Genomic DNA, 24,384 nt, shown 5'->3' with positions numbered 1-24,384 from the left:
ATATATATATATATATATATATATATATATATATATATATATATATATATATATATAATAATAATAATAATAATAATAATATAAAATAATTATTTTAATTTGATTAAGAATTTTTATGCTTGTTTTTATCATGTTAAACCCTCGGGGTGTTTGTAAATAAAAAAGTCTCTCTGGATCGCGAAAAAAGTTCCCCATTTGAATGCGGATTCGATCCTTTGAATTCCTCTCGTACCCCCTTTTCTATTCGGTTCTTTGTTATTACTCTGATTTTTCTTATTTTTGATGTAGAGATTACTCTACTCCTACCTATAGCATATTTGAACATGTCTTACCCTACAACCTACCTAATTATATTCTTTTCTTTCATCCTTGTTGCGGGAGTATTTTATGAGTGAAGGGAAGGTGCCCTCAGATGAATTAAATAATTGTTAACTTTATTAAAGATTACTTTATTCAGGAGAATAGTTTAAATAGAACATTGGGTTTGCATCCTAAAAGAGGGATATCCCTTCTCTCAGAGTGAGAATTGATGTTATCAAATCCAGTTTCGACCTGAATTTAGGCCCTTCGGCCCCCACTCTTTAGCAGAAGCTAATTAATAGCGCTTCATTGTTAATGAAGAGGAAGGGATGGCCCCTGTTACGAGGCAGGAAGAAGGATGGGAGCTGCTAACTCTTCAACCGGGTAGTTAAATTCTACTCACTGTCTATTTATGTAGTATATTTAATACGATGCATTTTCAATGCATAGATGGACAAATGCCCTTTAAATATTTCCAGGAATTATCCACCCCATCATCTTCAGTGTTGTGCTCTTGTTAAGCTATAGAAATATATAAATAATGTGAATAATAAAGAAGCTAAGATAAGTACCTTATATGGGGAGGAGGTTAAGAACGAAAATAGAGAAGAGCCCCATGAGCTATTCTGATAGATTAATGACGGCCCCGCTTCTTCTACCCAACCACAATCACCCTCATGATAAAGGAGTTCACCCATAACTAGGGGTATGAAGCTTGTTCGCCCCGTAATAAATGGTAAAAATAATATTCTACTTACATAATGTCTTAGGCTTAAACTAAGTGATTTGACAAAGTAAGGTAAGATCACCCCTATTATGATAAGAGAGAGAAGGAGAATCTTCTCAAATGCGCCTAAGACAATTCTTATGTCCCCCAGAAAACATCAATAAAAGATGTATCCTCCTATGACAGCCCCTCAATAAAGAACAAAAAGAGGAGTTAGATAATCCCCTTCTTCGTCCCTGTACTGGCAGCTTAAATTATAATTATAGGAACATAAACATATTATTGCAATTCGGGAAGAATAAGTTCTTGTTAGAAGACACGAGACTAATATGAGTACACAAGGAATTAATATACATAGGCCCTCTGAAGATTCAATAATTAAGTCTTTTGAAAAGAAGCCCGATAAAAATGGAAATCCCATCAATCTAAGAGAGCACACTAAGATAATATAACTAGTCTAAGGGAGTATCTTGGATACTCCTCCTATTCGACGTATGTCTTGTACGCCTAGTGAATGAATTACGACCCCCGAACATATAAAAAGAAGGGCCTTAAAAAGTGCATGGGCAAAAAGATGAAAGTAACAAAATAGCGTAAGCCCTAAACCTAGAGAAAATATTATTAATCCTAGCTGGCTTAGTGTAGATAATGCAATTACTCGTTTTAAATCGTTTTCTCCGAACGCAGCCAGACCTGAAAAAAAGGAAGTTAAAGCCCCTATGATAACAAGTAAGAAACACCCTCTCTCTTCAAACGAAGGAGACAAACGAATCATCAAATAGATTCCGGCTGTTACTAGTGTGGACGAATGAACTAAAGATGAGACGGGGGTAGGGGCTGCTATGGCTGCTGGTAGCCATGCAGAAAAAGGTAATTGAGCTCTTTTGGTAAAAGAAGATAAAATAAAGAGGAGCATGATTGATAGGGAGAAGTATCTTAAGAATATATAGTCTCAACTCCTAGAGTAAAATATCAGCCCTAGTGACCATAAAATTAATACATCCCCTACTCGATTTCTTAAAATAGTAATTATTCCTCTAGAAGAAGAAATATAATTTTTGTAAAATATGATTAATAAATATGAAGTAATACCTAACCCGTCTCAACCTAACATTAGTCTTAATCCGTCCGAAGATATGATTAACAGAACCATAGATGAGATGAATCCTAATATTATGTATATGAAACGATTAACAAAAATTTCGTCTCTTATATAATAAGAAGAATAAATTATCACTTGAGAAGAGATTAAAAAATCTAAGAAAATAAATGATAATCCTAACCAATCAAGGCACACTTGATAATCCAAATCCAAGAAGGATATTTTTAATAAGTAAATTTCATCTGATAAAAACAATAGGAATGAGCAACAGATACTCATTACTCCGGTAATTAGTAAAATGTAACCTGATACGAAATATAACAATACTGTCAGAGATGATTCTCCTTTAGTTCCACAAACTAATATTCTCTTTAAACTATAACAGTAGACGTGAACTAAAGTTAGCAGAGGGATCAGATGAGCTCTTCCGATTAGATATTCCTTTAAGTTATATTCTAATCAACTAAAAATATATAATCTTTCCCCATGGCTAGTGCTAGAGTATAAATAAATGCAATAAAAAGATGAAAAAAAAAACATAAGGTTCCAGATAAAGCTACTACTATCCAGTCTAAACTGAATGCACCGATAAAAAAATATATTTCGGGAAAGAAGTTAAGTGATGGGGGTAGTCCTATATTGAAGAAACTAAGACCAAGTCATCAAAAACATAGATATGGAAAAAGAGAGATTGTTCTACGAGCAAGAAAGAATCTACGACTTCAAATACGCACATAAAATAGATAACTGATATAAAATAATCCAGAGGAACAAATCCCGTGGGATACCATTATTAAAATTGATCTTATGTTGGTGTAAGTACAAGATATGAGTATACCTAAAATAACAAATGATATGTGGACTACGGAAGAGTAAGCAATTAAGGATTTGACATCGAATTGCCGTAAGCAAATCAAGCAGCTGAAGATCCCACCTACTAAGCAGACCCCTATTAATGTTGTTTCTCTATAAATGTTTAGTCCTTGTACCAAGTAGAGGCCGTAACCCCCTAGCTTTAGGAGAATAGCAGCTAACACTATAGAACCAGTAGCTGGAGCTTCTACGTGGGCCATAGGTAATCAAATGTGTCCAAAATAGACTGGAAGCTTCACTAGGAACGAAAGGATATATATAAGCATGGGCGCTCCGAAAAGCGGATGAAAATTCACTAGATGTTTTACTAACCCTTACTATTCTCCAGTGAGTACACTTACGACAACGTTTCCTTTGACTGATATTCTTGGTTTGACTGCCGCTACCACAACTGCCACTACTACTCATACTGTGGCAACTCTTGCTCCGCTCATTTTCATCTATGTTTTTCTCTCTTTTAAACCCTTTCAACTTAGCCATATTAGAAATCTAAAGGCCTAACAATGCATTCAATTTAAACAATATATTTAATTTTACTATCAAACATAGCGAACACTCTGACTTTTGGGAGTTGGAAGGGGAGACAACACCACGCTTCTTGCTGGTAAATTCTGCCATTTTAGGCTTTATTTATCCATTTATAGTAGTTTCTACTCACAAAGCTGACAATAATTTAGAATAAAATTATTTTTGAGTCACGAACGTCATCGTTTACACGAAATGTAGACGAAATTGTCTACGACGAAATGTAGCACGTAACAACGGGATCTTGGGAGCAATTGTTTAACCACATTTGATTAATCGTTTGAAACTTTTAGATATTATGGATACTATAATAAAAAAGTCGACCTTAATACTTAGTTTTGATGAGCCCGCGTCTCTGTCTTTCTAATTTTATAATAGCCAGTATTTTTTGTTGTTGTTAAAAATTTAGTTTTACCTTTTATTCTTTTTATTTATTTTTTTTTAACGGTTAGTGGACCAGTACCATGGAATTTCATAATGCAAATCACTTACCCTAGCTGCCTGGAAATAGCTTCCAAACGCTCCACCATCGACTGAAGAGAGGTGACTTTGATTTTTGTCTGTAATGAATCAAGACACACCTGATACTGACTTTTTTCGCTTATGTCCGTTGCAACTTTTCGTTCATTAATCGCCGACCGGACTGATTTAAGAGCATCTTGAACTGTTGGATAATAAATCGATTTCTGCCGGAGTTTTTCCAATAGGCAATGAACCTGAACTTCCGATATTTCTGGATGATCTGACATTGCTCCAAGCTTTAAAAGAGAAAAATTATTGACATTAAAACTGAAAAAAGGAGGAGCAAAAAGTTCCTCCTTTTCAAACATGAACAGACTAAGGAGATTACTGCTTTCCTAAACCCAAACGGTATGTCTCTTTTTCTTTCCACTGGAAACATCGGAGAATAAACAGGCTTTAACTCTTAATAATTAGGTTACAACCAGGATTTCCACATGTTTCATAAAAATGTAAATATTCGCTAATGTGTTTCATCAAATATTTCACATTAAAGCCTATGGATATTTGTGCACTACGAAGTTGAAGTTTCGCTACAGATTGTTGAAAAGAAAACTCCTCTGTCACTTACTCTCTATAATTTTTGATATGACAACTTCGGTTATATTTAACTTTAAAAAAGATCTACATTACCAAAAGATTAAAGCTGTTTCGCTTTTTATCAGAGGATCTATTTAAATTAGAAGTTTTGGTCAGCTTTTATTATTATTATTATTACTATAAGGCAGAAGAAAAAAACAACAAAAAACAAATCTGCAGTGGACTTTACAGTCCCTACCGGCGAAGCTGATCCCGTTTCATGACCCTTCGGCCGGATTTGCAACGGAGGTTTGGGGGCCAGCCATCCTGTGCTTTCGCACACCCTTTCTGTTTATCTTCCCTAGATTCCTCCAGGTACCCATTTAGAACTGGGTCAACTCTGGCTGAGTTTACAGAGCCGCGCATCCAACCACGTTCCAAACCAGCGACATCAGGACTCAACTCGTTACATGCTGAAGAGTTTATGTAGTGTACAATAATAAAAACTACCACTTATGGAAGGAAATAGATAATATTATGTTTTCTTTACTTCATTGAAAATACTTCGTGAAAAAAAACTGGGTTTTGAAAACATTTTATCGTTAATTTTTAATAGAAAAAAAAGAATTGCCTTGCTTAGAAACCATTATTGAGCAAATAACAAAATAATGAAAACTTTAAGTTGCTGTGTCAGACGGGTTCATTAGATTGTGTTATTTACACTTCGGAAGTAGGATAGGTAACGTTTATTATTATTGTTACTCAATATTTAGCTTTGTTATATACATATCTACCTCCCTATTTCATGAGACATTCTCTGCAGTGACATTACACTACACTACCGTCAATTGGGAGAGGGAAACAGGATTCTTTTGAATCCCTCCCTCTTGATTTTGAAAAATACCTTTTTTAGAGGAGGGGGGTATTTACATTGGAAAATGCTTTTTTACATTTTCGATGAAAAAATCTTTCGGAATTTTGGATTTATGAATTTATGGAATTTATTTTGGAATTATCTTTTGGAATTATGAATTTGAATTTATAGTATAATAAAGCAGCTTTACATGCTAAAGGAAAGAGGAAAGAAAGGAAGAAAAAGTAGATTTTCAAGTATCGTGCTGAGACCCGAGTAACACAACCCTTTCAATACGTTGAAAAATCATCAGTAAATGATTGTTTACCGTATTTAATTCAACAATTGTTTATTGACAACATGACGATTGGTAAATAAACCTTACAGTGGAAAAAAGACGAAAAAGGAAAAACAAATACTAATTACGCAATTCAAGAATCCGATGTGAGCCACTATAGTTGGTTTAAATCACGCGGTTCTCAATCAGATTTGGAATTCAATATTATTTTAAGTGTTATGAGATAGTCTTTGTGAATTCATTTTAAAATCTCAATTAAAGGCTTCATCTTTTAAACTTAATGGGTCATTAATTATTTTATTGAAAGTAATTTAAAATATATCTTATATACTATTATAAACTGATGATTTATTAGGGTACGAAAGACTGCTCAAAACAGAATCAACTAGAAACACAACAGGAACCCGTTAGAAACTTTTCAGTGTTTGTGCGAGGGTAAGTAAGGACCAGAAGTCCTGAATCAGGGTGAAATAACTTATTCCTTTCATACCAGTTTTCAATCACCTTTTTTCAATTCAGAAACATTTCTTCTTGGGATCAATTACTAAACTAAATAAACATACAAGTTCAGAATAAAAAGACGAAAACGTGCTATGCACAGAAATAATTATTATTGCATTAAGCAAGGCTTGAGCTTATTAAAGAAACTTTAAGGGACGCATAGCACGTTTTCCTTTATTTTCGTATATTAATTACCTCAAATCAGAGGCCAGTTCTTCTTCTTCCTATTGCTGCAATCTCCTCTTCACTCGAAAAAATCTGCAAACGTGCTATGCGACCCGAAAAATCAATGAAAAAACAAAGCATTTATTCTAACATATCTTTAGCAGCTTGGTCAAGATCATGACACAAGCCATACTCAAAAGAATCAGCTGAAAGCAAACTAGAAGCTTTGGAGAACAATGCACATATATCTCCCCACTTGGCAAGTGTCTCCAAATCACCCTGGCTTTGGAGCCAAGATGATACTTTTGGCTGTAGTAATGATAAAAATGTAGCGTTTTCTTCGTGCTTCAAAAGATAATAATTCAATCTTTTGGCTCCGACTTCCAGTAGCATCTTCCCTAATGAATGTGTGCGATTTACACTCAGAGATAGTTCATATGCTTCTTCGTCAAGGCAAGACGAAAACAAAGCTTCTAGCACCACAAATATAAAATCATCATCAAAACAATGCCAAACTTTTGAAAGATCCAGAACATACCGAAGCCAATCATTCCGCTTTTGTTTATCATTAACCTCATTAACTATGGCAATAAGGCATCGCTTTAGAAACTGAACTCTACGGGATCTAATGGCGGAACTTGGTTCACCTGAACGTAGCATCGGATAGCTCCCCAAATCTACGAAAAAAGCAGCTTGAGTTTCTGAATCAAACAAGGAAAAAATTTTGACGTTTTTCAAGTCAAAGTAAGCAATTAATTCTAGTACTGCGCAGAGCTGCTTATGCAGTAAGGCCAAGTCAAAATTAATGCTTCGCTGTTGAACAGCTCTTTCAAAAAATGGCATCGCACCGTTTTTACACGATTCATCAAACTTAAAGAATGGAAGCGTCTCCGTTGCAAGTTGACTTCCGGCTTCTATAGAGACTGCTAAAACACCTTCACAGAATTTAATAAAATCAAAAGTACACTCCCCACTTTCAAACTTTGTTAAGTCTTTGGAGTTAATTTTACTTGATCCATCAATCATTGATGCTACAGTGCAGAGGAGAGGACACACAGAAGTGGACCACATTATCTTTGCGGTCCCATGTCTTAGATATGCGTTTTCCAGGTTTGTTAAGCATTTTAATGATTTGTGAAGCTTCCCTATTTGGTTCTTAGTTTTTATCCAAGAAGAGAGATATTCGATAGCAGATAAGCAGCATATTCTTTGCTTTTCTAAGCTATAAGGTAAGAGTTCTTTAAGTTTTTTCAGGTTTTGAAGCCTCTTATCAGATTCTTTGTCTGAATCTCCGATTGAATCAAACGTTTTTAGGACATCTAAGTTGTTAAGAATAAGATACTGTGATACAATTTCGCTTACGGATCCACGACCTCGTATCTCTATATCTTTTAGAGACACTTTCATGGAAGTATCCAGAGAAATAAGCTGATTAATCTGCAGAACGTTATACATCCTTCCACACAACATGTCCCATTCAACATAGCTCACAGAAAATCCCTCCCACTCTATGGGTGAATCAGGACTTGAATTGTCCTGTGACACTTCTTCTGATTTTTCTGCACACGTGTCCTTGTACAGGTTTCTGACAAAAACGGAAAGGAGAAAGGCTTTACTTGCCACCTTGGATTCTTTTATTGCACTCTTAATCTTTTCTATTGAGTCATTATACTTTTCAAAATGAGCGAAAAAACAGTTCAAAAGGTCAAGTACTCGGGAAAATGTCACTGGAACAGGAAAATCTAAAAACCAATAGACTAGAAACAAGTCCAAGATGGATTCAATTGCGATCCAGCTCTCAGTAGTTATAGAATGCAAATTTTCACTAGAAACTTGTCCACAAAAAAATTTCCCAAATAAGAAAACTGAAATATCCTTCTTTTCAGTGTCACTAATATTCGATTTCAAGAAGCTATTATGGTGTTCAACTCCTGTAGAGCCCTCAAAACAACTTATGAATCTGTTAACAGTCACCTCAGTAGAATCCATGGCAGGGTGAGTTTCCATAGCTATTGCTGCCAATGCGTCCTTTTCTTCTTCTGTTATGGCAAGATCTTCGAAGTTGGAATCGTCAACAGCAAGTTCGAGCGGAGTCTTCTCTAGGTTTAAAAATAACGAGATGAGCCTTTCCAGTCTTTCGCATTCATGTAAGGTAAGCCGACCAAGGGGGTCGTTTAGTTCTTCGTCACACCGCTTAGAAACAATCTGAATACTTTTTTGCAACAAATCGCAACTTATTCTCGAAGAAACAAGAACTACTTCGAGGGCTTTGGAAAGATATTCACTGCTGCTAAAGTTTTGGAGAGTGCCCAACAGTTCAGTTTCCTTAAGTGAATGTATGTTTTTTTTTAAATTGTCAAGAATTTGTTTATCCCTATTTTTAACATTACTAATAGACATGGTTGCTTGCTCGTACGGAATGTTTACAGACGAGAGAGTGCCATCTGGAGACAAAAGAAAAATCTGTTTATATGGCAGAGGTAATATTCCTTCATTCAGTTTTATTAAATTAACAAGACCGTAGCCAGGATAAACTAGCCGACTGAGGGGCATCACGTTACTTGCATATATCCGCCCTCCATTTTGCGCAAGCCAAACTTCCAGAAGACCTCGTTTAGGTACGTGTATAACTAGATAAAGCACACTTTTAGTACCCTTTCTGGCTTCAAACCATCCACATTCAGCATTTCTATACCCTTTCCATATTCGTACTGCTTCCCCTTTTTTCGTATCAATTAAAACGATTCTTCCCAATGTATCAACAGTTGCAACTAGCTGAGAATTAGGAGACAGTGACATGGACGTAACCTCTCGCGGGCTATCTTGCAGGGAAAGTCTACAAAGTGTAGGTGTAGCATACTCAATCTTTGGTGGTTTAACCTTTTGTTCCTGAATGGACGGCCGACCAAAGAAAGAACCCGCAGCGCTAAAAAGCGCACTTGTAACTTTGCCAGCTAAATCTACAGCTACCTGCGACAGAGCGAAATTTGAAGCTCCTTCCTGTCCGAGATGAAATGCAATCGTTGGGTCTTTTCCCCCAGCGACATATACATAAAACAGTGGTGGACTACTTGTCACTGCTGTATTGAAACCTCCATGCGTTGAAGCCGTTATTAAATGATCAAAGGAACTAGTTACTGTTATCCCAACAAAGACAGCATCACATACAAATGTTTGGTTTCTTATACCCCATTTCTTAAAAGCCAAAGAAGAAGGCCTTGAACCTTCATACATCAACGATGATTGCACTCCAGCTAATTGGTACTTGCAAGCTTTCAAAGTCTGAAATAATTCAATCGCTTCTAGACAAACGATTTCTTTTTCATAAACGATTACAAGTTCTTCAGTCCTGTAACCGAACTTCTGTGTATCAGCAGTTTTGCAACGAATACTTTGTACTGAATTATCATGGAAACGTTGGGAAAAAAGTAGTTTCCCGCTCTCCGTATAGAAATAAATACTGCCATTAGATGTTCCAATTACAACACAAACAAAATCTGTAAGTCCATTTGCAGTTTTCTGGGACGAACCTACAGGAATACAAGCTATGGCTGAAATTATTTCAGTCCCTATGGTAGGATCATTGCTCATGACTTTTCCTTTGTATAATATGCTATAGATTACTTTTTCTTTCACTGGATCAACTTTTGAAGTGAAAACAACGAATTTATTCTGATTTGAAAAGACCAAAGCTTCAGCTGAAGGGGATACTGCAACATTCATGTCATGAAGGTCTAGGCCTTCTTTCATATCTTTATTTGCATAATCCCACTCCCACGTTTCAGGTGACCATTCATTCACATTTGCATTAGATACATCAAAAAGAAAAGATCTTAGTGAGCTCAAATCTTCCAAATCTCCTAACAGATAAAGCAAAGACATACTGGTTACTGTCTGGATAATGGTCCTCCAAATTTCTTCAGGCCATTGTGATAACAATTACTCCACGTGACTTGTCTGTAACAAAAATAAGAAACTCATTACAAAAGTGATATTTTGAAATTTAACTCTTAATTAGTATTTTATTTGAATATTTTGTATGACAATAATTATTCAATAGAGTGTGAAATTTTATAAATTGGTGCAAAACAAAGAAACATTGAGAAATAAAACTCAAAATTGTAATACTACAAACAATGCCAGCTCATAAAAAGAGAGTTGCTAGCAATCAAGCATCAGACAAAAGAACAACCTCTAGCACACAGTAGCCTAAATTTTAAAAATGCATTTAGAAAATGACTGTCAAGTGAGGAAGAGTCATGATCTGAAGCTGATTCAGGAATGGTAACTATTGTTTGGATTGATCTTCATGGTAAAAGTTTATTGCAAAAACAAATTAACAGTGCTTTCAAAAAAATAGCCTTAAATCCCTCGAAAATGGTGACAGATCGAAATAAAAACGGGACCATTAGAATCACTATGTCCGAAAACTGTAAGTCTCACGTAAGAGACTTACATTCCCCCATCCTGAGCGATAAGGAAAATCACTTTATTGAAAGGGAAGCAGTGACGTGTCTCTTTTTTCTTCTTTTTTATGCCTAAAAATTAAACATTGGGTACAGTGTCCCAGTGTGTCTCACTTTAGAAAAGAATAATTTATTCTCCTAGAAATAACAATAAAGACAACGTGATCCCCATCTATGCGTCATTTTAAGCAATAAGCATATTCAGAAGAAGTAATTACTACTGCTACTACTACTACTAACAACAACAACTCACCACAGCACCATTCTGTCTGAGGCCAACACAGCTACGCATGCTCCTCCTCCATCCCAATCTATTAAAAGTCTCCCTCTTTACATCCTCCCGAGAAGTTTCCATTTCCTTTAATTCTTTCTTTATACATCCTCCCACCCCAGACAAGGACGACCTGCTTTCCGTTTAGCCCTAGACGGTTGGCCAAAAAGGGCAATCTTCAGCAATCTGTCATCCTTCATCCACAGAACACACCCTAGCCATCTCAACCTTCTTTCATTATAGCCCTAGAAAGTGGGACTGAACCACATTTTTTGTACAGCCAACTATTTGAATTATGGTCAGTCAGACAGGTGCCCGGAACAACCTGTAGACATTATCTCTGGAAAACATCTAGTAAATCTTCATCTGCTTTCTGGAGCGCCCATGCTTAAGAGCCATTTTTGACCACTGTCATCACTGTACCTACCAATATTCTAATCTTAGCCTGCAGACTTATCTTTCTATTCTTTGAAACTTTTTAAACTGTGAAATAACACCCTGGGCCTTGGCTAGTCTACTTTTAACATCTTCACTGCTCCCACTATCTTTACTAATAATAGTACCATAATAAGCAAAGCTGCCCACCTGATTAATCTTTCTGTTACCCAACGTCACCTTTTCATCTTCACTTGTTTCTAGCTTTATTGACTTAGTCTTCTTAAGATTAATTTTAAACCTACTCTAGTACCCTGAACTCACAAAACCTCTAAAGATTCATTTATTTTGCTCATACTTTCATCTAGGATGCTAAGTCCAGAGGAGTTTTTCCTCCCAATTTTGATTCCGCGGGCTCACATTGCCTTTCTTGGGCTACGCAAGTTAAAGTTCATCAAAATGATCATTATAAAGGGATATAGAGCCAAACTCTTCTGAACGCCTGATTTAATACAAAACCAGCTGCTAAATTCATTTCCTACCTTAACTGCACCAGTGTTATTCTTGTACATAGAACTAATCACTTTAATGTATTTGTCTGGTAAACCATACAGGGTTAAGACCTTTGTTAAAGATTTTCTATCAACAGAATCAAACGTTTGCTTGTAATATATAAAACTGAGGACCAAAGGTGTTTGACAACTAAGGCAAACCTCAATTATTAACCTAAAAGTAAAAATTTGGTCCACACATCCTCTAGCTTTTCTAAAACTGCACTGTTCTTTTCTTAAAACCTTGTCTACAGCATCTCTCAGTCTAAAAAGTATCATACTACTAAGTAATTTGCAACCTGCAGATAGCTGACTAATGCCTTGATAATTACGACACTCACTCTTATCACCTTTCTTATACAGTGGTTTAATTAAGGCTTTCCTAAAATCGTTAGGTACTTCATCTTTTTCAAAAATCATATTCATAATCTTCAGTAACTGAGTGCTGATCTCAAGCACTTGCTTGAATAGTTAACACTTTTTTAGAGGAGGAAATTGACCATATATTTCCTTGTTCTAAATTTGGAGCAGATTATAATATTAAGCATCTAAAATATTTATTTGGAAATCTTCAGCTCAGTCGTTTGGCCACCTAGGAAAGAAAAACAGATATTTTAAATGCGTTCCCATTCTAAATTAATATTAGCCTAATATATCTAACACAATAATGAATAAATTTGAAATTGTGAACATTTTGGTAATACAATATGACTTGTTATTTTACTACGAAAACTTGTTTTATTACTTTTATTACTACATTTTTAATTATCTTACTACCATTTAAAAAACCATAGCCTGTTTTTTTCCCAACAAGTGGTCCTGTGGTTAGACATTAAAATTATTTTTTGGAGCGATTTTGTTTTTGTCAGGACAAATAAAGGTTAAATTTTTTCTCTTTTTTCTAACATAAATTTTATGTTGATTCCTCATATCTAAGAACATTTTGAAATAAAAATAGTTTTTTTTCAAATTAGGGGAGAGTCTACATACTTGTGTTTGCTTCCAACTCTCTCATGCTTTATGATCAGGAATCGATGGTAATTTATGGTACTTTTATGCTTAGAAGGCTATTTGACTTTATTTCTACTCATTTTTGGCATAGTTGTGCTCTTTACTTTTCTTTGAAAAACTATTTTTTTTGGAAAAAGTTTTTTAAATTATTTGATGAAAAATACCAATGAAAGTGGACCTGCTGTTTAATATATAATGATAATTGCATTCCAAAGTACTGATGTTATAGTCACTCCTGGAAGTCTCACTAATTTTGGGTTTACAAATGTTATAAATGAAAAAAAATTTTAAATATATTTTGTTTTCAACAAAGCAGGACATTATCTGGGAAAATTTCCTGGTAGCGCTCTAGCTGCCAACCCTAGAACCTCAGTAAATTTAGTTAGATTGTCATCAACATACCTGATTAAAAGAACTATATTAGCCCAACATATAGTAATTTTGTTTTAGAACTGTCTAATCCAAATAAAGAGTTTGGTGGAGTCATAAATTTGATTTAGTTCCCCACAAAATCGAATAGCACAAAAATACCACCAACAATTTACTTCATACATCATAGATTATATAAAAACTTTACAAGGTTAGAGGAATGATGGAACATAAGGAAGATAGGGAATTCACCACAAAAAGAGGGTATTCCAAGAGACATGAACACTGCAATTGAACTTTAAATAAACATATAAACCTTATATGCAACAACATTTATAATGGCAGATCCAATGCTAGAAATTAGAGTGAAAAAGATCTAATGCATGATAAATATAAATTGATTGCTGACTAAATTTATTTACTATTATCCTTGTTCATCAACACATCAACTAAACACACACACACACAAAAATTGCCATTTTCCAGTTTTGACACAAATGAGATTTTGGTGGATGGTGAAAACCTCCCTTCACAAGAGTGCAGACGGTCTGGTATTGTAATTTCCTTTTGTTAGCATTAAAGCTTGTTCAAATAGGCAATGCATAGAACATCCCTCAAAAAAGCCCCAGTCCCAACCTCAAATACTCCCAAAAAATTCCCACAATCACCCCATCTTGGCTGGTCAAGTCACTCTCCAAGCTCACATGATGAGTCAGATTCAATGGATAAGACAATAATAGAGGTGGAGGTGTATGTCACTATCCATGATGAAAAGGAAAATGATTTTCAAGAGGCCTTTCCAAGGAGTTCCAAAAAAGGAAAAAGTTCTCCCCAATCAAAACAACTCCCCTCCCCTTGCACCAGCCTGCCCTCCCCAAACCTTGTAACATACATAAAGATATCTCCTGAAACCCACTTTGATATAAATAAGACTACAATACACCTGACTACAATATTGGAAAATATCTGGCTTTTAAATATTTGAATTTAGGGTTATTTTATAGCAAACAGTATTACTGGCTTTTGTATAAAGTGAATATACCACTCAATGCATTTTCTTATGCTCTTTACAAATATAATAATTGCTTCTACCAGAAATTTAGATTTAAGCACTTTTTGATATGACCTAAATATGGGGTATAAAAAAGGCTTAAAACATTGGTCTCAGACATTAAACCTTTGCTGTTTCATTATAAATCCCTTTTTTTAATGTCATATTATCCACAAGCAGTGATTTTCTACAATTGGATAAATAAATTTTATCAATGTTATGGCATTTTCTTCTTCCTTGACATCAAATTTTAAATAAAAGCATGCATTTTTGGGCAAAATATGAAAGCTGGCTATTAAAAACGCCAGTTAAACTGTTTGCTATAATTTTAACTATATTAAATGCAGCAATGGTTAGTTTATGTATTTAATATATACTATGCTTTACCCTCAACCCCCTTATGTGTAAATATATAGCCCAAATTTGTTTCTAAACTAATACAGATTTGTGATTTCAAATATCCTATTATTTTGTAAAAAATGACCAAAAATGCATGCTTTAATTGAAATTTTTGCAACAAGGAAGAATAAAACACCATAACATTGATAAAATTTATTTATCCAATTTAATTGTGGAAAATCAGTACTTGTAGATAATATAACATTAAAAAAACGGATTTATAATGAAATGGTAAGTTTGAGTCCAAAGTTATAAAGTTTGAGACCAATGTTTTAGGCCTTTTAATACCCCTTATTTAGGCCATTTTTAAGAGGTCAAAAAGTGCTTAAATCTGAATTTCTAGTAGAAGTGATTATTATTATTTGTAAAGAGCATAAAAATGGCATTGAGTGGTATTTTCATTTTATACAAAATCTAGTAATACTGTTTGCTATAAATTTACCGAATTTTGACAAATGCTACCTCTATACCCTAACGTATTTAAACACAATTATTCTATTTCACAATACTTGTCTTTAATTAAATCTATCCAAGGTTGACTGTGTCTGTTTTGGAATATGTTGTTCTAACTTTCAGATCCTGTGTCAAAGATTAGACATCATTTTACAAGATTAGGCTCAAACTTTAAATGTGTGACCAAGATTAATCTAGGCTCCACTTTTGTCTATCCATAAGCTAGGCTATATTTGAAATTACAAGCATTGCATATGGTTAAAATATTCAATATAATAATTTACTTTTTAACAAAATTTTGACACCAATGGTGAAACAACCCACTTTAAAAGTATCTTTCAAATAAAGAATCTCAGCTGAAACTCAGTAGAATTGTCAAAGTTCTTTAACAGTTTCTCTTTCTTTCTTAAATTTCATAGAGATTTCGACTAGTTCTCTGCCATCTATCATTGCATAGATAAAACGAACATGCGCTTTTAAGCAGTTTTGTGAACGTCCCTGCAGACGCTCATCTGTGAACGATAAACTGGATTTTCTACTCTTTCTTCCCCAAGAAATACAAAGACCTTTAATTTTAAACAGGTTGTTAGAGCTTGAATGAAAATTTCGTACCATGGTTTAGTACATCCTTCGTTCAAGTTTAAGGATTTTATTACGCTCGATTGTTAACTAAAAGCTGGAACTACTTTACTTAATGTTAATCATTTTAATTGGGGAATTCCTCCTCTGTGCAGAAATTGCCATCGGACGTCGGAAAAAGTTCACCATGTTTTCTTTGAATATGAATTCTAATTGATTAGGATTCTAAGAAACTGAGAAACAATTACCGTCAACTGCACACGTTTCATCTAATCTTCTTGATAATTGTTCACTTTCTCAGGAAGATTTGCTAGATTTTTTACAGAGAAATTACCTACAGATTGTTTTGGGTACAACACTAAATGACCGTATCTCAAAATAAAGGCTGTACAAAAAATGCGGTTCAATCCCGCTTTCTAAAACTATAATGAGAAAAAGGTTAAGATGGCTGGGGAAGAGCCTTTCTGCGGATGAAGAATGACAAATTACCGAAGACTGTCCTTTCTGGCCAACCGTGGTGGGCCAAAAGAAAAGCAAGTCGTCCCCCACTGGAGTAGGAAAATATTGGAAGGAAACACTTCAGAACAATGACAACTTTTTTGAGGGTGTAAAGAAATAGGCGTAAAACAAATTGGGATGGAAGAGGGCCGTGCGTAGCTGTGTTGGCCTCCGGCATCTTGGCACTACAGTGAGTTGTTAGTGATGGTAGTAATAGCTTTCATCATAATTATAAAAATCAAAATGTTTAAATTGTTTTGCTTTTAGTAAAGCTTAAACCAATATCAGGGTTTTAATAAGTTAAAGAGGCATTAACCTTGCTTGTATTTGCAGTATTTTCTGTCCATTTTAAATTTTAGTTGATAAGCCATCTTAAAGTCTCTTCATTGAGTATTTACCTTCTGTTTGTTTTAAGTTTGATTTGTTGCGTGACTTTATTTTTGACAGCCTTTGACATAGCTCTTTACTTCTCTTTAAAAAATTCTCTTTAGAAATTTTAAAATCTCTTTAGAAAGAGTACTATGAATTAATTTCTTTTTACTTACAGAATAAGTGTTAGATTGCTATTTAAATTTTGGAAAAAATTTGTCTACCCATTCACAATTTTTGAATAACATGTTCTGATGCAACCCATTTTAATAATAGCACTTCTTTTTTATTTCGAGTGGATGGTAAGGGATGTTTTTATTCAGTGGACTGTACTTGTTATTAAAATCGGTTAAAACCATCCAAAGAACCATCCCTTAAACACTCTTGAATGTTGACGCATATTCTCCACTTTTTTTTGTGTCTTCTTGTACCGTATTTGCTGTACCTATAAGTTTGGTCAAATAAATACATGTCAACGTCACTATTATAAAATAATTTCCGTTGTTTTGTCTAAAAAACTAAAACAAATAAAATGTAGACAATAAAATAAAAATAATCATTTCAATTTTCCCTAAGAGTTTGTCTTATTTAAAGCGTTGTTGGTGGTGAAATTTTAATTAAATTATATACATAGCTTGAAATTTGAAGCAGGTTTCAAATATATTTCTGCGTTAAGAATCGACATAGGCGGACTTCTTAAAAAAATAATTTTTTTTCTTAAGTTTCTCTTGATAAATTTCGATTGTACTGGAAGGTTTTAAAAAACTGGAGAAAAACAGTGTTTGACCCATTTTGGGTGTCAAGAAACAACCTTTTTTTAAAGCAATTATTTCCTCTCAGGTTCGCTTAAACTAGCATATGTACTCAGCAAGTTGTTTCCCGATTGCAAAAAATAAAAATCGGGCCTATTTTAGGTGTCGCAAATCAGTTCAAGAATTTGAGAATCAACGCAACTACACACGCTCCTCTCCTGTTCCAATCTATTCAAAGCCTCCCTCATCGTCCCAGGTAGTTCTCATTTCTCTTAAATCTTTCCTTACATCTTCCCATCCTAACCGAGGACGACCTGCTTTTTGTTTAGCCTTAGACGGTTTGCAGATAGGGACAATCTTTGCAAATCCTGGGAAAATTTGGACAGGGTCACTGATGCGAGAATGGGCAAAGATTGGAAAGCTACACCTTGATGAACCACCTTGTTATCACCAATACCATATTTGAGCACAAGCCTAACCACCTCTTAACTTGGCATTCAAATGACGGAGTCACTAAGGCCCAAATTGACTTCATTCTCGTACGCCAGCGCTGGAGAAGCCCCTTGCAGGACTATCGCTCTTACAACGGCACAGATACAGGCTCACAGTCTGGGTCCGACCACAGGCTCCTTGCAGCAAAAATTTTGCTATGTCTTGCAACTCGAAGAAAAAACAAGCCCAATGCCGGCTTCGATATCGGTAACTTCCAAGACAAAGAAGTGCGGCAGGCCCTCAACTTGGAACTGACTAACCGGTTTGACGCCCTCAGCTCTGATGAAATCCTAACCCCCGATAAGAGATGATGACAGAGACTGCCGATGAGATCCTAGGCCGAGAAAAAGTCAAACGACAACACTGGATAACCGCTAGGACCCTGTCAATAGTCGGTGAGCGAAGACAAAAGATGGGCGACCCTAAAGAAGAAACAAAGGAGCTACGCAGACAGGTAAAACGCTCTGTTTGTCTGGACCGCTGCCAAATGTGGGAAGATGCTGCCGAGTCGTTCGAGAAAGCAACACGCTCACATGACACCCTCAAGATTTACCAGATCCTGGAGGAAACCGTTGGTAAGAAAGCTGCTGTCACAGAATTAGTCAAAAACATATCAGGAAAAATCATTAGTTGTCAGAAGGACTGCTCAGCAAAATGGAAGGATCGCTTTCACATCCTCCTAAGCCCATCCCCATCATCTGCTCATCATGCCTTCCCACCTTCCGTCCCTAAAGAGCCTTACGATATCGAGCTAGATACACCAACCAGAGCCAAAATACTAAAAGCGATTAAGACCCTCAAAAAAACACAAAGCCCCAGGTGAAGACGGCCTCCCCCCGAAACTATACAAACAATGCCCTGAGGTCACTGCTGAACAGCTCCATTGCATTCTCGAAGAAGTGTGGAGGACAAACTCTTTAACAAAATATTGGAAGACATCAGTCATCCTCCCTTTCTATAAGAAAGGAGACAAAACCGAATGCATAAATTACCGCGGAATAAGTCTCATAGACATTGCAGCCAAAATATTCGGGATCACACTCTTGAACCGCTTCAAAGGGGCAAGGGAGGAAAGAACTCGAGGAAATCAAGCCGGCTTTCGACCAGGTAGAGGCTGTACTGATAATATCTTCGCCTTTTGTCTCATTATCGAGCAGTTTGAAAGGTACAATCTATCCCTGATCTTGATGTTCCTTGACTTCATTGCCGCCTTCGACTCAGTCACTCGCCAGAAACTTTGGAAGATCTAAGAGAATAACAGAATGCCGCTGAGGTTTGTTGAACTGATGAAGGCATACTATGACGCGTCAGTGAGCCGAGTTAGAGTCTATGGCGACGAAGTCGAAGAATTCCTGGTTGAGTTCGGAGTAAAACAAGGGTGTGTCCTCTCTCCGACTCTGTTCAATTATTGCATCCATTGGGTGCTTGAAAATGCTCTGTCGTCTTATCCAGGAGTGCAGATTGGACAGAATCTCTCACTGACTGACCTCGATTATGCGGATGATGTTGGCCTCCTGACAGACTCCGTAGAAACCCAAAATATGCTTGACAACGTGGTGGCCTGGGCAGACCTGATCGGCTTGAAAGTCAACAAGAGAAAATGAAATTCATGGCTATTAACCACGACACAAGACTATTCTCACTAACTGTCAACCAAGTTCAGCTGAAAAAAGTCAACCGTTTCACAAACCTAGGCTCCCAGCTTTGTAATGACGGATTTTCCGACGCTGATATCCAACAGAGAATACAGAAAACGTAGACAGTCTTTGCCTCCCTTCGGAAACCCTTATAGAATCGACGCGAAGTCGGTGTCCGAACTAAAGTTCGAAACTAGATGGCACTAGTCTGCACCGTTCTCCTTTACGGATGCGAAACATGGTCGGTAAAACTACAGCATGAGAATACACTAAAGGTGTTTGAGCATACTTGTCTGCGAAGAATTCTTAGAATACAGCTACGTGACCTTATCTCCGACGCGGATAAAAGTCGAATGTGCAATATTCAGAGAGATGTTGCGCTCACTATTAAAGAACGCCGCTTGAAATGGTTGGGCCATGTATTACGGAAACCGCCAGAGTACCTGCCTCGCCAAATACTTCCAGTTGAGCCTGTTAGCTCCTGGAAGAGACGACAAGGAGGACAGAGGAAGAACTGGTGGAACCTGATCAAGTCAGACCTTGAACCTATCGGGGGTTTCAGAAAGTTCGGTCACAGATGGTCAACTCAGTGGCTCACTTTTGCAGAGGAGCTGGCAGAAGATCAAACAACTTGGTCCAAGAAGGTCTCCAAGATCATCGATGCCGGGCGAGGTGGAAACGCCTGATTCCCGCCAAAAGTACAAGTAAGTAAGTAACCTGTTATCCTTCAGCCGCAGAACATTCCCTAGCCATCTCAACCCTTTTCTCATTAAGCTATAGAAAGCGGGATTGAACCACACCTTCTATACAGCCTAGTGTTTAAAATATGGTAAGTCAGTAGGGTATCCAAAACAATCCGTAGGCAATCCTTTTCATCTTTACTTACTCCTAGCCTTAGCGTCTTTGTCTTCTTAAAATTAATTGTCAGACCTTTCTAGCACCATGAACAGTCTAAACCTCAACATGATCATTCGTTTTTCTCACACTTTCATCTTGGATGCTTAATTCATCCGCATAATCTAAGTCAAGGAAAGTTTTACTTCCCAATTTGATTCCGTGCTCTTCTATTGCCTTTGCTGTGCTCCTTAAGACAAAGTCCATCAAATGATACATATAAATGGGAATAGAGCACAATCTACAGCTTTTGTTTTTAATCATATCCCTTTGTCTCTGGTGCAGTCCCTGAAATTCTGAGCCATTCTGAGAAAAAATTTTTTTTTTGGCCTACTTTATTTGTCAGGTGTAAATTCAACCTGTAGAATATGTAGGTTTCATTAAATTCTGCCTGATCCTATCTACATGTCATGCCTATCAGAGACATATAAGATAAACATTAGGCCCGCACAGGGCCAATTAGATACATTAGGTAACACAAACTGATGTTGTCAAAATTAGTCTCAAATTTCCTTTCTGTATAGGGGTCTGTCTGACCAAGTAACTTTTAAATTGTCATTTTCAAGCTGATTGGAGAGACGAAATACAAGACCGATTGGAAAAACGAATTTCTTTTGGCCCCTTTCTCTTTTCCTTCTAAATGAAAAATATAAAGGCCCCTTGTGTTCATAACCCAACAGTAACGCCAAACTCTGTTTCCTAGATGTTAAAAATATACCCCTTCGGTAACCGGGATGTATAGTTTCTTTTAATATACCTATTATGAACTTAGTATTGTCTCGAATGAACGTGTGTTGACGGTAGGTTTGAGTGGAATATCAATGTTATTTCTTTAATAAAAAAAAATAAAGGCAACAATAGTTGTGTTTGTTTCAGTAAAATGATTTATTGTTTTTTTCTTGTTGGTATACGAGCCCTGCTCCCCACCAACGGAAAAAATGCATAAACTTATGTAATTTATTGCTATTTTAGTAAAGAAACTTGAAGTGGCTTGGTGCTGAAGTGCAGTGTTAATAGTAATAATATAAATATTTATTAAGCTTCTAATCAAAAATAAAAAGCAGTAAAGAAGGAAATAGATAAAAAAGGAGTAGGAAGTACTTACGAAAAAAAAACAAAACATAATGCATACATCTAATTAAGGAAAAGGATAACAAAGTATCACAATATATCGGCTAATATAAGTCATATTTTAAAGTAATATATTCCTAGAACACAAATTCATTTTGAAAAATATATAAGTTTAAAGAAGGTGACGAGGACAGTAGCAACGGTAGGTATCTTCCATAAGCTGCCATTTGCCAACAGCACATGGAAAGTGGGATCGATTTTCACAGCTTCTGTGATAACAGGCAATTGTGGCACCTTCAATATGACAGTGATTACAATCCTGAAAATTAAACAAATAAATAACATTTACGCTAATAAGTTGTTTGCTCTGATCATTTGAAATGTTTGTTTATCATAAATAGATTCCAAGAATCAAATGAACTTATCCGCCAAAACTATTTACCTGCTTGATTATTGTAACCATAATAGCCTAGGCAGTACTATACAAATCTTCATATTTTCTCATAATTATATGTTTGACCAGTATAAAATATTTACATTTTGATAGCCTTAAAAAAACACGAAATAATCAACATTCTAATAATTGTCTATGTTTAAACATGGACACATAGACAATCTTTGTCTATGTTGGAGAGATAATACGACATTTCTATCCGCAATATTACAACTCAGCTGTCTAGAAACATGCACCAAACACAAAGCGCTTTCATGTTCAATCTTTATTTTCAAAGCTAAATAATGCATTCCACTAAGTGCAAAATATATTCGAAATTTCTCACAAAATTTCAATTCAAAAGTACAGTTTTGACTCTGGTTTTTACTTTCGCTGGTTTTATTACACGCCTACTCTATCTTCGTGTTCCCCTTTGTCTTGGCATACAAATAACTTTTTATTGAGCAAGTACAGTTGGACATACCATTTGAACTATAAGACGAAATAAAGATTTGCCTTATTTGAACTATTTTTATATCCTTGTTTTTGTATACCGTTGAACCACCTATTATTTTTTATCGTGTTTTTTCACTTTCAGATTCCTACGATCATCCTTAATTTAATACTGAATTGTGTTATTTCAAAACTGCACGCCAGACCGGTTCTTCACTTGACCGTCTTATAACCGATACAGAAAAAACAGGCAATTGGGAATTCTATGGACGAAGTTTGTTGAAAATAAGGCCTATAATATCAACGAAGAGCCAAAAATAAACAAGTTTTACGCAGAATATAAGAAACTAAAATGAAAACTGTTAGAATCCTGAAATTTGAAGTGGCACTCGACAGTCGCCTTGGGTAGGTGCCTTCAGTGAGTGAAAGGGAACGGGGGGGGATATTGCTTAAATAAAAACGCTCTGAGACCACACTGGATAACCATGATGTTCTACATAAAAACAAAAAAAAAAACAAAGAGAAACAAAATTATTTAGAAAAATATACCAGTATGATGTTCAGCTAATAAAAAAAAAAGATAAAGCAGATATTTTGGCAAAATTCTCCCACAATGCAATCTTAATTTTTAAAAAACGAAAGGCAAAAAAGTAAATATAAAAGAAAAATTAATAAATAAACAAAATCAGTGAATTAGTAAAATAAACAAAATCAGTGAAGGAACTGAACAAAAAAAGAAAAAGAGAAAAAAGGAAAAAGAAGCCATCAAAACGAAGATTTTGCTAGAATTTTTTTCTGTTCCGACAACTGCAGCTTTCTTTATTTTAAAAGAAGAAGGATTGCAATCTTGATCTCTTTGTATTAAATTACCAGAACAGAGTACATAAAAGTTGTTCCTGTATCTCTGGTTAAAGCGAAGTCTTTCTGTAGTCAGTGTATTTTTTAATTTCGATTGCCTCCCTATAAGCTTGTGGTGGATCATCTTTTGTGGAAACTAAAATTACCCCATTAAAAAGAAATAAATGACCTGAAGATTCTCAAGTCTGGAGGTCTAAAGTCGAATCAACATCCACAATTCTATTCCAATTATTTTTATTTGAATATCTGAAGGATGAAAGAAAATTTGGCAATTTATATGATGCTTTGGCCTTTTGCACTTTAGAATACCCAGATAATTTAGTTATTTTTAAAGAAGCAGCCTTAGATTCCACCAAGAATGATTTGTCGCAATATTATAAGGAAGGAACTGAAATTAAAAAATACATATATAAAGACAACCCATATTTACATTTGAATTATATCCATCTACTTTATTTTGAATCCGAATAAATAAAATAGAGATTAAGAATATACATACAGAGTTCTTGAGTTCTCGAATAACAACTTCAATTCCAATGATTTTGCCTGCTAGCATATATATGTTTGGAGCCCAATAGAGACATCTTTCATGGAACCAAGTTTCTAATTCATCACTATCTACTTTAGATTCACTGCTAGCTAGCCTTCCCTGAAAGTAAAACAATGACAGTAAGCAAATTGAGTTTTTCGCATCCTTTGTTAGTAAATGTTCTATCTAAAAATACCCCTTTCCAAGTCCATTCTTACCTCAAAAAAAAAAAAAAAATATATCTAGGTTTCAATTTAAATCACGATTTGTTTTTCTTTTTTAGGTAATTACTACTGGGTATGCAAACTAAAACGTCTGAATAAGGTTCTCTTTAAAGCTTCCGCACAGGGTTATATCCGGATTTTCTTTGTGTGGGGGCAAAAAACTTTAAAAAACGTATAAGAAATTAGCTTATATTATTTTTGCTGCACTTTTAAGAGTCAGACAAACATTTCATGGGGTGGTATGGGTGGGTTCAAATCCCTTATCCC

General features: G+C 35.5%; 4 protein-coding genes and 1 pseudogene across 6 annotated transcripts in view; all 5 read right to left on the bottom strand.

Annotated features, from left to right (window-relative positions):
* Window positions 1-15,766, bottom strand: part of LOC136027778 (mediator of RNA polymerase II transcription subunit 1-like) — a 55,817-nt gene extending 40,051 nt beyond the window's left edge. Inside the window, exons 1-3 of one of the 3 annotated variants that reach the window (XM_065705243.1) lie at window positions 15,613-15,766; window positions 10,267-10,339; window positions 4,020-4,285 (exon numbers count right to left, since the gene is read on the bottom strand). In XM_065705243.1, the coding sequence (XP_065561315.1) occupies window positions 4,020-4,276 (257 nt within the window). In that variant the 5' untranslated portion in view covers window positions 4,277-4,285; window positions 10,267-10,339; window positions 15,613-15,766. Of the gene's footprint in view, window positions 1-4,019; window positions 4,286-6,412; window positions 10,340-15,612 lie in introns of all 3 variants that reach the window. The other 2 variants (XM_065705246.1, XM_065705247.1) reach the window with 2 other exon arrangements.
* LOC136027811 (NADH-ubiquinone oxidoreductase chain 5-like) lies at window positions 714-2,501 on the bottom strand (annotated as a pseudogene).
* LOC136027024 (rab3 GTPase-activating protein non-catalytic subunit-like) lies at window positions 6,524-10,264 on the bottom strand. The gene has a single exon (XM_065703971.1). It carries the CDS (start codon window positions 10,262-10,264, stop codon window positions 6,524-6,526), a length of 3,741 nt encoding a protein of 1,246 aa, XP_065560043.1.
* Window positions 11,911-12,465, bottom strand: LOC136026952 (uncharacterized). Its single transcript, XM_065703850.1, has one exon. It carries the CDS (start codon window positions 12,463-12,465, stop codon window positions 11,911-11,913), a length of 555 nt encoding a protein of 184 aa, XP_065559922.1.
* Window positions 15,767-21,669: 5,903 nt separating the features above from the next.
* Window positions 21,670-24,384, bottom strand: part of LOC136027731 (transcription factor 20-like) — a 35,284-nt gene continuing 32,569 nt past the window's right edge. The window contains exons 3-4 of the mRNA XM_065705189.1: window positions 23,864-24,013; window positions 21,670-21,939 (exon numbers count right to left, since the gene is read on the bottom strand). Of these exons, the coding sequence (XP_065561261.1) occupies window positions 21,793-21,939; window positions 23,864-24,013 (297 nt within the window). The 3' untranslated portion in view covers window positions 21,670-21,792. The remainder of the gene's footprint in view (window positions 21,940-23,863; window positions 24,014-24,384) is intronic.

The sequence above is a fragment of the Artemia franciscana genome, chromosome 1, assembly GCF_032884065.1.
Source record: "Artemia franciscana chromosome 1, ASM3288406v1, whole genome shotgun sequence".
In the NCBI taxonomy this organism is placed as follows: Eukaryota; Metazoa; Arthropoda; class Branchiopoda; order Anostraca; family Artemiidae; genus Artemia; species Artemia franciscana.
The sequence above is the reverse complement of the archived record's forward strand: the minus strand, read 5'-3'. Positions and strand labels throughout refer to the sequence as shown.

What these genes read in the sequence shown, in the direction of transcription:
- LOC136026952 (XM_065703850.1), bottom strand. Translation starts at nt 12,465, where the DNA reads ATGATTTTTGAAAAAGATGAAGTACCTAACGATTTTAGGAAAGCCTTA.
- LOC136027024 (XM_065703971.1), bottom strand. Translation starts at nt 10,264, where the DNA reads ATGTCTTTGCTTTATCTGTTAGGAGATTTGGAAGATTTGAGCTCACTA.